Genomic DNA, 13158 nt, shown 5'->3' with positions numbered 1-13158 from the left:
CTTTGGGTTGTGAGCCCCCATTTCCTGCCATCGGAAGAATTGCTGATAGAGGGATCCTGAACACGGACGGTCTCAGGAGGCAGAGAGGCCTATGCTCAACTCTTGCGGCTACTAATTAGCCATGTGGCAAGCCCCTTCACCTCTCCAACAGCCAGTTTCTTCATCTACAAAAACGGAGATAATAATATATGCAGGGCAGCTGGAGATACGGCTGGATTCTAAAGGCCCTGTCCCAAAGCTGGCACCCAGTAGGTGCTCTGTTCTCTCTTCCCAGAAACCAACCTTGCCATTCCGGACACGGCCGACGCTCCACCTAAATCACACTGAGGCAGTTCGACAAACAAGGATGATTTAATACATTTCAGCACATTTCTGTTCAACAATATTATATGAAAATAGAACTCTTTATTACAACAGCAAGGCATAATAATCACGGCTACTCCCGAAACACGGTGTTTATCAAAAAACAAAAACAAACGGGTGGGACGTCCCCAGCTCACTGCAAGCAGGGCTGGCTGGTGGCAGAAGAAGACCCTGGGCTCAGACACACACCCTCTGCCCCCTTCACCTGTGACTGTCAAGGAGAAAGCATCGGGTGATGCTGGCCTGGCTGTAACACCCCTGGACCGCCTCCTTGTCTCATTTTGTAACAGAGAAGAGACAGACCTCGGGCTCTGAGCCTTGGCGACACGGCACGGAGGCCCTCCCACCCCGGCAAATTTATATTTCACAGCCACTTTCTATTTTTGGCAGTGAGAGATACATGTTGTCCGTTACTGGCAGTGATGGAATAACGTTCCCTTTTAAGCAAATTTAAGTGTAAAAAATGAGTCTGTTTCAAGGAGAATATCTGGTAAGCAGCAATACAAAATATAGCAAAAAAAAAAAAAGACAATGGGAGGGAAACACTTCATTAGGTCAACCCAAGAGCGTTTAAAAAAAAAATGTTTATTTATTTTGAAAGAGAGAGAGGGAAAGGGAGCGTGTGTGAGTTGGGGAGGGGCAGAGAGCGAGGGGGGACAGAAGATCCAAAGCTGGCTCTGCACTGATGCCGGGCTTGAACCCATGACGCGCGAGATCACGACCCGAGCCGAAGTCGGACACTTAACCGACTGAGCCACCCAGGTGCCCCAACCTAAGAGCATTTCTAGCATGTGTCCTGCAAGTTTGTGATTCTAAAGCAAAATATGAAGAAATACAACGATGTCCGGGTACCTTCCTAACTGACCTGTGGCAAGGAGCGAACACACTCACCTTTCCCTCTTTTCACTGTACCTTATGTTTACATTGATTTCTTTTTAAAGAATGGGAAAAAGGGGGAAAAGAATAAAGATTAAAACAAAGGAGGATTTCAAGCGTCACCTCTCAAGCTCTACTCCAATATCTCTGGTGCCAGCTGGGGCTCCCTGGTGGGAGACCCATCTCTTCCTAACGACTGTGGCTCCAAGGAGCTGCCACCTTTAAAAGCAATTGGCCTTTTGGGGACATGGGTGAGAATCTAGTCCCGGGGACCACGCAGCCCTGATCTGTGGGGCGTCAGCGGGGCTTTTCCCCAGCGCACCAGGGTACAGCCCTGCACGAGAGATCTTCCTGCAGCTACTTCTGCCAGCCTTCTTCCTTCCCTTCCAAGCCAGGAGGAGGCAGCTACAGTTGCCATGGAAACCGGCACCGTCCTCCCACAGAAGGCTGCCAACCCTGATTTCCTGCAGAGTTAAGAAGCAGGTGGCAGCAGGGGTCACCCAGGCGTGAAGATGGGTTTCCCTGGGGATATCCTGCCTCCTGCCAATCACAGTGTCTGTCTGGGAATCCTGGGGGTGCCTGGAGGCTGAGGGCCAGGGAAGCCCCCAAGCCCCTGGAACGTTTGGAGGCCTCAGGTCCTCTCCTCCCTCTAGCCAGAGCTACAGGGACTGAGCTGTACGTACATGTGTGTGTGTCTGTGTCTTGGGCGATGCTAAACAGGACTGCCCCTCCACCACCCGCCTGGAGCCCAAGGAACACAGAGCTACCCACCCAGCATTTGCTACTGGGACACGAATTCTGCCAAATCCTACCAAGTCACGGCACCTCCCTGAGCGCCCCTCCTCATCCATAAAGAAGGCATAACCGTCCTCTCTTCAAAGAGATGCCGTAAGAAGTAGGAATCCCGTCACAGGCATTTAGAGGGTCCTCAGTAAACAGGACCTAATGTTAACAATAATACTTAACATCACAAGAAAGGTTTCCAGGCAGTTTTTCTCTTTGATCTGTCCCCCCACCCCCCGACCACAAAGCTGACGCAAAAGCAAGTTTTCATCCTTGATCTGTTTGTACGAAGGGGGGTGCACCCAGGACAGGTGGACCATGGGTCTGAGGACCAATTAGTAGGTTGTTACCACCTCCTACAGTATCACTTCTAAGAGTTAGAAGAGGGTTCCCAAACTGGAGTGCCTTCAAGGGCCTGGGGGTACTGGGAATGGAAAAGCAGAAAAATCTCCACCAAGTGGAAACCCTAGCGAGCCAGAATGCACGTGCCCTGGATAAGGGAGGTGGCTGTATCTCAGCTCTGGCCAATAGCCGCCCTTGGGAACATGGGCCCAGTGTGGCCAGGCTGTCCACGTTTTCAAGAGAAGCTGGACATTTTAAACAGACTCTCCCAAAGAGGACACGGTAACAGCTAATGTATTTTTCCGAAGTCTGGGCCACACAAAACAGGTCTGCCACTGGAGCGTGCAGCAGCTGGTGGTTCCAGGCTAGGGTGTAGCAAACCAACACCTCCTTTTCTGGCTCCACCAGCCCAGGGAGCCCTGGCTGGTTCCTTCCAACGGGGCCAGCCTGCTGGGGCTGTCTTTCTCATTCCCTACTGGAGTCTGGACACTGGGAAAGCTCTCCCATCTGGAGCCCATACATCTAGGACAGAGCACAGAGCCCAGTCTTTGGGAGGAGCGCATGTTCTGTGCCTTGAATATTCACCTTTGGGAAAACCTTCCTGAATTTTCTCAAGCATTGGTGTGAATGGAGAGATAAGGCAAGTGTGGCAAATGGGGCCCGTGGGTAAGCAGACAATTAAGGGACTCCTTTGGCTTAGGCTAGTTTAATGGTAATTTGGGGACAGAGCCTGTATCAATGGACACATGGCTAGGCCCTGATTGGCCTTTTTATGGCCAGCACCTGCTTTGACAGGCTAAGGCCTGGACCACATCACTGTCGAGGACCTGGCCCCTTGGGGAGCAGGGGCATGACAGACCAGTCAAGACTCCTCTGCTTCTGCCCTGTGGGTCCCAGCTTTCGTGGATATCATGAGGTGGGGGGCAGGGCAAGGTGAGTCGGGAGAGAAAGAGACTCCTTTTGAAACTCGACCAGAACAGCAAACCATTCACAGAGCTTCTGGTGTCCCTTTTCCATTCACCCCCTCTCAGCTTCCCTTCGTTCCCCTCCCCTGGACATAGCCTTCCAAGGAAGAATCAGGAAAGTGGTCATGCGGGCACCGTTGAGTGTTCAAAGCTCCTGCACCCAGGGGAAATGCAGACACAGAAAGCCGAGTGACGGGGGGGCGGGGGGGGGGGGCGGGCAGGCTGGGTGGAGGCAAGTGCACGGCAGAGCTCATGGCCGGACGCGGTAACGGACAGGCACGTCGTGTTCCGGCTGCATCAGCCCAAAGCCGTACCTGCTGAGGTCAAACTCGGGGATCTCCGCGTCTGGGTTGATCAGCTCCAGGTCAAAGTGCACCAGCACAAGGAACACGAATCTGCAGAGAGATGGTGTCGCAGGTGGGAAGGACTGGAAGAGTTGGGGGTCTCCTCTGGAATAAGGCAGGGGGGCAATGGCTTCCTCCTGAGCCTGACCCCAGCTCTCGCTTTGGGAAAAGTGGGAGGAGAGCAAAAGAGCACAGGTGCTTCCTGCCCATAGTCCATGAGCTCGTTCACCCCGGCCAGCCCCTGGGGCTAGGAGGCCCGCCGGCCAGTTCTGCGGACAGGCGGTGACCAGAAATGACAAATGTCGATTCCACGCCAAAGACTGCTCGGCCGACACGAGACTGTCAGCGTGTTCTCTGCCTGATGGCTGCATGTGCCTTGTGTTGGGGTGATGGGGCGGGGAGATAGGAAGAGCTTGGCCCTGAGTCTCTGTGTGGAGGGGAGGGACCCCCAAACCCACAACCTACTTTGTATGAGTAGGAACTACACCTCTGTTGTGACAGGCCAGAGACTTGGGGGTCGTTTATTACAGCAACAGAGCCTGACTCCTCCTGACTCAGGGACCCTTTCTGACTCTCCTGCCTGCCCCTTGTCCTCTCCCCACCCCTTGTCCCCACGCAACTCCTGGAGCCGTCACTGTCTGCTCTGGTCAGGGCTGCTGCTAAACCAGAGGCTGCCTTTGTGAGCTTAGGGAAAGGTACCCCGCCCCCAACGCCTCTGGGGAACCTCCTCTCTGGGGAACCTCCTGACAAGCATACGAGCCGGGGGCAGGGTGTAATCGTGTGCCGGTAAGTGTGGAGGCAGCCCTACCTGATGTGAACTGGCCCCAGCCCACCTGCCTTAGCTCACTTCCTGTGTCAGTGGGGTCAGGACTGGATCTTCCACTGCTCAGTGTCCCTTCACCACCCCCACCGAGACCCAGGTGCCAGTGTGGGACTGAGGACGCTTTAACCTCACTGAATGGAGAGGAGGGAAGGCGAGGACAGAGCCAAGTCCACACCCCAGGCAGCAGAGCTGGATGAACTCAACTCTGCCTCTTAAGTTTCCTCCCCACCCTGGGCCTCGGTTTCCCTGTCCGGTCAAAGAAGGCCCAAGAGGTGGGACGAGCCCCTCCCAGCTCTGAAGCTGTAGGATGCTAGAGATCAAGTTTGTATCGGGCAGGGAGTTCTGTGCTGACACCTGGATTTGGATCCTGGCACCTCCCCTCACCAGGTCCATGATCACGGTGGCAAATGATCTGACCTCTAGTCAGTATCAGGCTGACCCCTGCCTAGCAGGGGTGCATGGCAGTGAAGGGAGATAAAAACACTAACAAATTAGCTAATTTACTGAAACCCTAGGTGCAAGGCACCGTGCTAAGCATTTAGTATGCGTGATCTCTTTTTATCTGCCCAGAAACTTCCCGAGGTAACAACTACAGTCAGTTCCGCTACATTTTTGAACACGTGAGTCTGTTCCAACCTGATGGATACACTGGGACACCAAGGGGGCCTCATGCAGATTCCTCATTTGCTTATGGGTTTCGTGTGGGAGAGGCACAAGGAGAAAGCACGTAACACGTGTGAGGCTGTACGACCATCTCTCCCCTAGGTTCTTATCTTGCATGTGTTACTTCACGAGGGTTTTTTTGACTGTCGGATCCCCGGCCCCATTTTTCCCACAATCCCTGTTGATTTTATTGTGTGGCTTCACATGGGTGTGAGTTTTACGAAAGCGCATGAAGCAGAACTTACCGCCGAGAAAACCAAGACCAAGAGGTTAATGCAACATGCCCACCCACCTAGCATAACTCTTGCACGTTAGTAATAGTAATGTGAGCAATTGTAATAATAACTAACACTTATTGAATGCCTACGATGAGCCAGGCAGTGGGGTAAGTACTTTGGAAGACCCAATTCCTAGATTCTGACACCACTGGGGACACAGCAGGATTTAGGACCCCCGCCTTGAACAGTTGAGGAAACAGGCACAGAAGGTCACCCAGCTTATGATTACACAGGGGCAGGACAGAACAGGGCAGATGTCATAACCCTGTCTGTGGTCCGGGGGCCAAGGCTCTTGGGATCCAGGGAAGAGAATTTATAAGGCACTCGGGCCCACAGGAGTTGAAATAACCAAGAGGGAACAATGACGTTCGGCCAGTTCCTGCTGAGAGGGTTCTGAACACGCACAGCAGCTGTGGATAGCAATGGTCAGCTGCACAGAACGTCCAGTGTTTGGTATTCTGGGAGTCTGGTATTTGGACACCAGGCTTGCAGGGAAGAGCTCATTGCCAGATCTGATGATTTCAAAAGAGATCAGAAATCTGGCTTTTTATGCGTGATCTTCTGATTCTTAAAAAGTTAGCACACATTTTTAAAAACACAAATAAATAGACCTGTGGGCAGGAGAAGGCTCACGGGCTGTGTGGAGCCTCTGCCCATTCTCCGGAGAGGAGGGCGTGTGCCAACCAGCTGGAGCAGGAGCCTCCCCCTCCAACCCCAGGCCTGCACCCCGTGCCACCGCCCCCACACTCACTGTTTGATGCTGCTGATGGCATAAGCCTTCCCCAGGCACTGGTTGTGCCCAGCGCCCCACGGCATGCTGTAGTGTTTCAGTCGCTTCCCGTCCTTGTAAAAGTCTTTCTTCTCTGACCCGTCTGAGTTCAGGAATCGGTTATACTTAAACACCTGAAATAGAAAGGAGGTCCATTTCTGGCTCCACCCCCCACAACACGCATGCTGGGAGAAAACTGTGCGAGGGTGTTCATCGAAGTCTTGTTTACAAGAGGGAAAACCGGAAAGCAACGTAAAGGCCAATCAACAGGGCAGTGGTTAAAAAATTACCACAGCTTAGGGCACCTGCGTGGCTCAGTCGGTTGGGCGTCCAACTTCGGCTCAGGGCATGATCTCATGGTCCGTGAGTTCGAGCCCCGCGTCGGGCTCTGTGCTGACAGCTCAGAGCCTGGAGCCTGTTTCAGATTCTGTGTCTCCCTCTCTCTCTGACCCTCCCCCGTTCATGCTCTGTCTCTGTCTCAAAAATAAATAAATATTAAAAAAAAAATTAAAAAAAAATTTTTTTTTAATTACCTCAGCTTTTTAGAAGGGTAGGCTTGGTCTGTGTGTGCTCACACAGAAAGGGTTCTTTTTGTGCTCAGCTATCACTTACAGAGCGTTCCATGCAGGCCAGGCACTGTGAAACCCTTTCTTACACGCTCTCCTTAATTTTTTTTTTAACATTTATTTACTATTGAGAGACAAAGAGAGACACAGCATGAGCAGGAACGGGGCAGAGAGAGGGGGAGACACAGAATCCGAAGCAGGCTCCAGGCCCTGAGCTGCCAGCACAGAGCCCAATGCGGGGCTCGAGCTCACAAGCTGCGAGATCATGACTTGAGCTGAAGTCAGACACTTAACCGACTGAGCCACCCAGGCGCCCCAGAAAGGGTTCTTTAGACCGGTTGAGTTAAAAAGGCAAGTTTCAGAATAGGATGTATTGTGTTATCCTGTTCACACACCTCTTTATTCATACGTGTGTCAGCGTGGTATGTGTGTCTGTAAAGGCATAAAAATAATTTAAAGGATACACTCCAAACCATTGTTAGGGAACTCCGTATAAGTGGAGAGTAAAGGCAGTGAAGAAAAGTTTTTACTTTTAAACATATGTGTCTGCATATTTCTACTTTACAAATATATATTACTTTGGCAGGGTAAATTTTAAAATTATTTTTAGAGGTGCCTGGCTCGCTCAGACGGTAGAGCATGCAACTCTTGATCTCAGGGTCATGAGTTCGAGCCCCTCACTGGGCATAGAGATTACTCAAACAAAATCATTTTTTAAAAAGAGGGTGTCAATTTCCTTTGGTTACATTGTAGGGTAAGGTGAAGACAGTGTCTGAGAACAGGGCTTGGCACAGAGGAGGAGCTGAATGAAAGATGGGCGGAAGGACAAGTAAAAGGACCAGGGGCTGCAGAGAGGGAAGACTGAGTGGGTAGGTGGATGGATGGACGGAAGGAAGGGTATGTGGATGGATGTACAGCACAGGGCCTGGCTCATGGTAAGCACCCAAGTCTGTTAGAAATTATAAATGTTCGACCCATCTATCTCAAAGTCCGAGGAGAGAGAAAAGTGTTGAGACGCTGACATAACATTCTGAAAGAAGGAAAATTGCTCAGCTATCACTTACAGAGCGTTCCATGCAGGCCAGGCACTGTGAAACCCTTTCTTACACGCTCTCCTTTAATTTTCCTGACAACCCAATGAGGCAGGTGCTATCATGAGGTCCATTTCACAGGGGAGAGACACAGAGAGGTGAAGTAATCTGGGCATGGTCACACAGCAAACAAAGAGCAGAGTTGGGCTGCCACTGAGATCTGGCTAGTCCCGAAGCCACTGATTTTTTTTCCCACAGTCCCTGGTATGCAACTTGCCTCTGGGTCTGTGTAGATTTCCGGGTCTTTCTGGGGACTCAGGAAGGGAAAGAGGAGGAGGCGGTCTCCACGTCGCAGGCTGAATTCCCGCCCATCTGCCATGGGCATGGCCAGGTCCACCATGACCTCCCGGGTAATGAAGGGCGCAGCAGTGAGCCTGAGGCTCTCACTAAGCACGCTGTCTGCATGGGCAGGTACCAGGAAGGGTCAGCAGCTGTCCTCTCACACACGCAAATGCCACCCCCAGCCCTCATTTTTACAGACGAAGGTGGGCAGGCTCAGAGAGGGTGCATAACTTGCCCCCCATCACACAGAGGAGCCAAAAAAGGCCAACTGATGAGATAGGATTACTATGGTCCTCAGATATTGGATGTGAGGGTTTGGGTCTGACTCTAGAAGCTGTGAAGGACTGTGGGAGCCAGGGAGATATCAGGGGAGACTGGGGAGAGCAGGGCCATCAATGTCGGTTGTTTCTGTTTGACCAGCTTACACTCCCCATCTGGAAACAGTTCCCTGATCTTCTTCTGGAGACCACTCCTCTCCCGCTGTCAGAGGTTGGGCTGTTGACTTCACTCCCAATTCCATGGGCTGTGTGTGATTGACCAATCAGAGCATTTCAACCCTCTGAACCTGTCATTGGTTCAAGATGGGCATGTGACTCAAAGACAGACAATGAGACACAATCCTGGGGCTTTGGGTAGGAACATCTCAGAGAAGCACCCCCTCGTAGGACTGACAGTACGTCAGCCCGGACTGGTGGCCACCCTGCTGACCTGAGACTGGAGCCAACCCAGCAGGGCAGGGCCCAGAGAGGGACAGACTGAGTCCTAATGATGTTGTCAAAGCACCTGGGTCCACCTGTGCCTGAAGTTAGCTGTCCTCTGGACTTCTGAGTTAATGCCCTCAAAGAAAGTCCTTTGTCTGCTTCAGCCAGTTTAAGTTAGGTTTTTTGCCATTTGCAACCAAAAATCTACAGAGACCATGAGTCCTGGGCAGCTGAGTGAGGGGCACAGAGATACCAGGTCTAAGAAGATAGGAGGTCCTGGGAGACCCTAGGTCAGAGGACACTGATGGACTCTGGATGATGGGAGTCCATGTTGGGAAGGGCTTAGGGGGCCCACGATGACCCAGTCTTTGGGGCTAATCTGGAGGGTCTGTCTCACCAAGCACAGGCATGCTGTCCAAAAGTTTCTGGGGGAGGGTGGTCATTTGCGAAACAGTCTGTTCTGTTCTGGAGAGGAGCTGCTCAAGTTCTCCACGGACAGCAGCCAGGGCCTCAGGATTCTTGAGGAGGAAGAGCAGAAGCCAGAAGGCAGCAGGACCCATGTTGCCCTGCAATGAGAAGGAGCCCCTGTTATACCATCAACAGGGCAAACCTGGGGTGAGAGCTGACTGGTCCGTGCCACAGCCACAGCCCTGGCCAAGGCACAGGGGTCAGTAGGCCTGGGTTCCCATGCCTGCCAAACATCTAGGCATGACTCATGTTTATCTTCAGCTCAGGACATGGCCCAAATATGCTCTGGGGCTTTGGTGTAGCCCAATGCCTACTCCCAGCGCTATTCTTGGCATCCCTGACCTTGAGCAAAATCCCTGAGCTGAGCTCACACAGGTGATCTTCATAGCTAATCAGCAAAGAAGTGTCAGTAGTAGGAACAAGGTGTATCAGTTAAGATTATTGTTAACATCTAGGACGACCGAATCCTTAGCCCCGTTTCTCCACCCTTCCCTGTATCCGTGCCCCTTGTCACGGACTTTGTTCTGCCTCCCATTTCAGAGGCACAGTGTATTTCCCCAGCCCCCTGAATCTAGGCTCCGCTGTGTGACTTGTTTCGACCAACAGAATCGAGCAGAACTGACCGAGCAGCAGCTCTGAGCACGGGCCTTAAGAGACCTTGTCTGTTTCCACTTGCCCAATGGCTTGCTGGTCCCACGAGGAGGATGAGACACACGTGGGACAGAGCCGGCCGTCCAGCTAAGCCTCGTCCAGAGCAGCTGACTCCCAGCAGACCCACAGATGTGGGAGTTAAATAAATACTCATCAGTGTGTGCCACCAAATTTTTGTGGTTTGTTGTCACACAACAATAGCAACTGATGTGATGCCTGGGTATCTACTTTCAAATATTTGCACATTGTGTGTGTATGTTGCGAAGAAGCGATAATCAATGATGACCATGAAAGCTAGTAATTTCTTGAACAAAAATTACGTAAAAGTTCTCAATAGTTCAGTAATTAGGAAAATGGATAAAATCTCTTGCTCTAGGGGCACCCGGCTGGCTCGGTTGGAGGAGCATGTGACTCTTGATTTCGGGGTTGTGTGAGCCCCATGTTGGGTATAGACATTACCTGAATAAATAAAAAACTACAAAAAATATTTTTAAATCTCTTGTTCCAAGACTTCAGCCTTAGCTGAACACTTTAATATTCAGGTATTTCCTGAAGCTAAAATATGTGTGGGGTACCCCAAAATAAGCTCACATGGGTGGAATACCAACTAACCTTGATATGGGGGACGATTTTTGTCTACCATTCCATCTTGATGATAGTCATTAAACGCCGTATTTCCCCAGTAATTCTATTACAGACATAATTGCACACGGACAAAAGGACATTTGCACAAGGATACTGATCACAGTGTTGATGTAACAACAAAAGATTGGAAGCAAAGCCAGTCTATCAATAGATCAATGAGATAGACGATGATCCCTCCATAGAACGATGATACAGGAAGTCGTTAAAAGGCAGCTGGCTCTGTGTGCACTGATGGGACAGTAGCCAAGATGCCCTGAAGCACAGGGGGACACAGAACAGGGATTCACTGTGCTCCCATGTGTAGGTTTGAAGAGGGATCCCATGAAGAAGCACGGACCATCTCTACAAGGAGCCTCTGGAACCGAAGCGGGAGAGGCGGGGGGGAGTGGCAGGTACTGATTCTCACTACATATGCGCTTTTACACTGTTTGAATTTTTTTAATGGATGCAGTACTTTTAAGCCAAAGAAAAGTGGGGTGATTTTTATACTGATCTGCAATGACATGGAGAAATGCTTGTGACATGATAGTAAGTAAAATTAAAACTTGGATTTTAAAAACTGCATGATCTTGGGGCACCTGGTGGCTCAGCTGGTTAAGCATCCGACTCTTGATTTCAGCTCAGGTCATGATCTCATGGTTTGTGAGATCGAGCCCCGAATCGGGCTCTGCGCTGACAGGGCAGAGACTGCTTGGGGTTTTCTCTCTCCCTCTCTCCATCTCTGCCCCTTCCCTGCTTGCATGCACACACTCTCTCTCTCTCTCTCTCTCAAAAAAAAAAAAAACAAAAACACCTAAATAACAGCAACAAAAAACTCCATGATCTTAATCACAGAAAAGAAATGTACAGAAAAAGGCAGAAAACAAATGGACCAAAGCATCAATGATGGTGAAACAGATTTTCTAGGGTTTTTTTCTTTAGCTGCTGTGAATTCAGCACCAAGGAAGTGCCATTGTTCCCTCATTCAATTCTCCCTTCAAGCAGGTACCATTATCACCCATTTCACCGAAAAGGCCAACTAAGCACTCCCCAGTCCCAGCGCACAGCAGGAGTTCAATGGTATTTGTGGAAGAATCCTCTATGTCCAAGGCAGCCTGGGAGGTGGGCTGGCAGAACCCTGGACTGGACCAGGCAGAGTTGGGTTTACAACCCAGCTCCCCGCTTTCTGTGACTCTGGACAAGTCACTTCCCACTCTGGGTCTCAAAACCTCCATCCTGGTTAAATGGGGTAACATAAGCCATCTCCGCCTGCTGGGCACAGAGTAGGTGCTCAGAAGTGGTCTCCCCTCCCAGCACCCCTCCTCTCCTCCCCTACCCCGTTTGAGAACGAGGTGGGGCCTTGGACTCTGAGATTTCCTCTGGCATCTCAGGTCCTACAGAGACAAGCAAGGTCACTTGCTGTCCATCACTTAAACAGCCAGGGGGGTGTAGGTGATAAATAATTCAGCCTTGGGTGAACCCAGGGCCAAGGCCATTTTGTCTTGCCTGGACAGTCTGATGGGGGCCACCGCTCATTAATCACAAAGCATGAGGGGACCATGAGGCTGCTCAGTGATCTCTGCCTTCCAGAAAAAACCATGGCAAGTTAGGGAGGCAGCAAGGACTGCCTTCCACCCACTGCACAGACGTGTGAGTGTGCACGTGTATGTGATCACACCTCTACAAGAGATCTTGAACTCACTACCCTGGAAGTCGAGCTGTCTCCCATAGGGCCCCGCCTCCGTTTACCCAGGAGAATACGTCTCGTCTAGCCTCATTCCCCACCCCTGCAGCCAAAGTCCATTCACCCAGGAGCGCCTGTCCTCTGCTCTACCTTTCCTGTGAATGGCAGCAGCTGACCTCCAGGGGGCGCTCAAAGTGCACCGGACACGGCACTGGGATCCTGTGCTCCACTTTGTGGCCACCTCACCACAGAGCCAGGCGGAGTGGGGGACACGTGCACCCTGCCTGCCCTGCTTCCACTCCCTTGCCTGTGGATAGCAGCACCCCATTTTCCTTCGAAGAAGTACCTCCTACTTCACTCTGGGCATCTGGGGCTGAGCCACACCCTCCAGACCTCAGGTGTGGCCTCGCTACCCGGGCTGGGCCACTCGGTGATATACTCAGAGGGGACGTGTGACTCGGGCTGGGCCAATGAGCCTCAGACCTGGGATTTGTGGGAGAATCCATGGGAAGGAGAAGCCCTCCTCCACGGGGGGCTGCCCAGCTGCCAGGAGCTGCTGGCACCCTTCACGGCCACCCTCTGGGGCAGCCCGTCTGGGCCTGGAGCCACGAGAGAAGAAAGCAGAGCTGAGGGATGGGAGGTCACAGGTGATATCTCTTTTCATTTTTTGTGATTAAAAAAAATCTGTTTCTTTTAGGGTTGACACGGTCGCCCCTCCCCCCGCCTAATGCCTCAGAGCTGGGAGGGAAGCCTGGGCCGCCGTGGGCCTGCCAGGCAGGCCTTCGTGAACGCCTCGCTCTGCCCACCTCACCCCTTCAGAGCCAGCCCCTTCCCTGACCTGGGCGGCCCTCTAGCCCCCGGGGGCTGGAGCCTCCAGGCTCCACT

The 13158-nt window shown here is 51.8% G+C and overlaps 1 protein-coding gene across 3 annotated transcripts in view; it reads right to left on the bottom strand.

Moving 5' to 3' along the window:
- Positions 1-332: 332 nt before the first annotated feature.
- Positions 333-13158, bottom strand: part of PTGIS (prostaglandin I2 synthase) — a 40565-nt gene continuing 27739 nt past the window's right edge. Inside the window, exons 7-11 of one of the 3 annotated variants that reach the window (XM_053199839.1) lie at positions 9244-9412; positions 8081-8262; positions 6189-6340; positions 3631-3724; positions 333-2145 (exon numbers count right to left, since the gene is read on the bottom strand). In XM_053199839.1, coding sequence (XP_053055814.1) covers positions 2083-2145; positions 3631-3724; positions 6189-6340; positions 8081-8262; positions 9244-9412 — 660 coding nt within the window. In that variant the 3' untranslated portion in view covers positions 333-2082. The other 2 variants (XM_027046871.2, XM_053199838.1) reach the window with 2 other exon arrangements.

This window comes from Acinonyx jubatus, chromosome A3, assembly GCF_027475565.1.
Source record: "Acinonyx jubatus isolate Ajub_Pintada_27869175 chromosome A3, VMU_Ajub_asm_v1.0, whole genome shotgun sequence".
In the NCBI taxonomy this organism is placed as follows: Eukaryota; Metazoa; Chordata; class Mammalia; order Carnivora; family Felidae; genus Acinonyx; species Acinonyx jubatus.
Note: the sequence above shows the minus strand (reverse complement) of the source record. Positions and strands in the feature narration are given on the sequence as shown.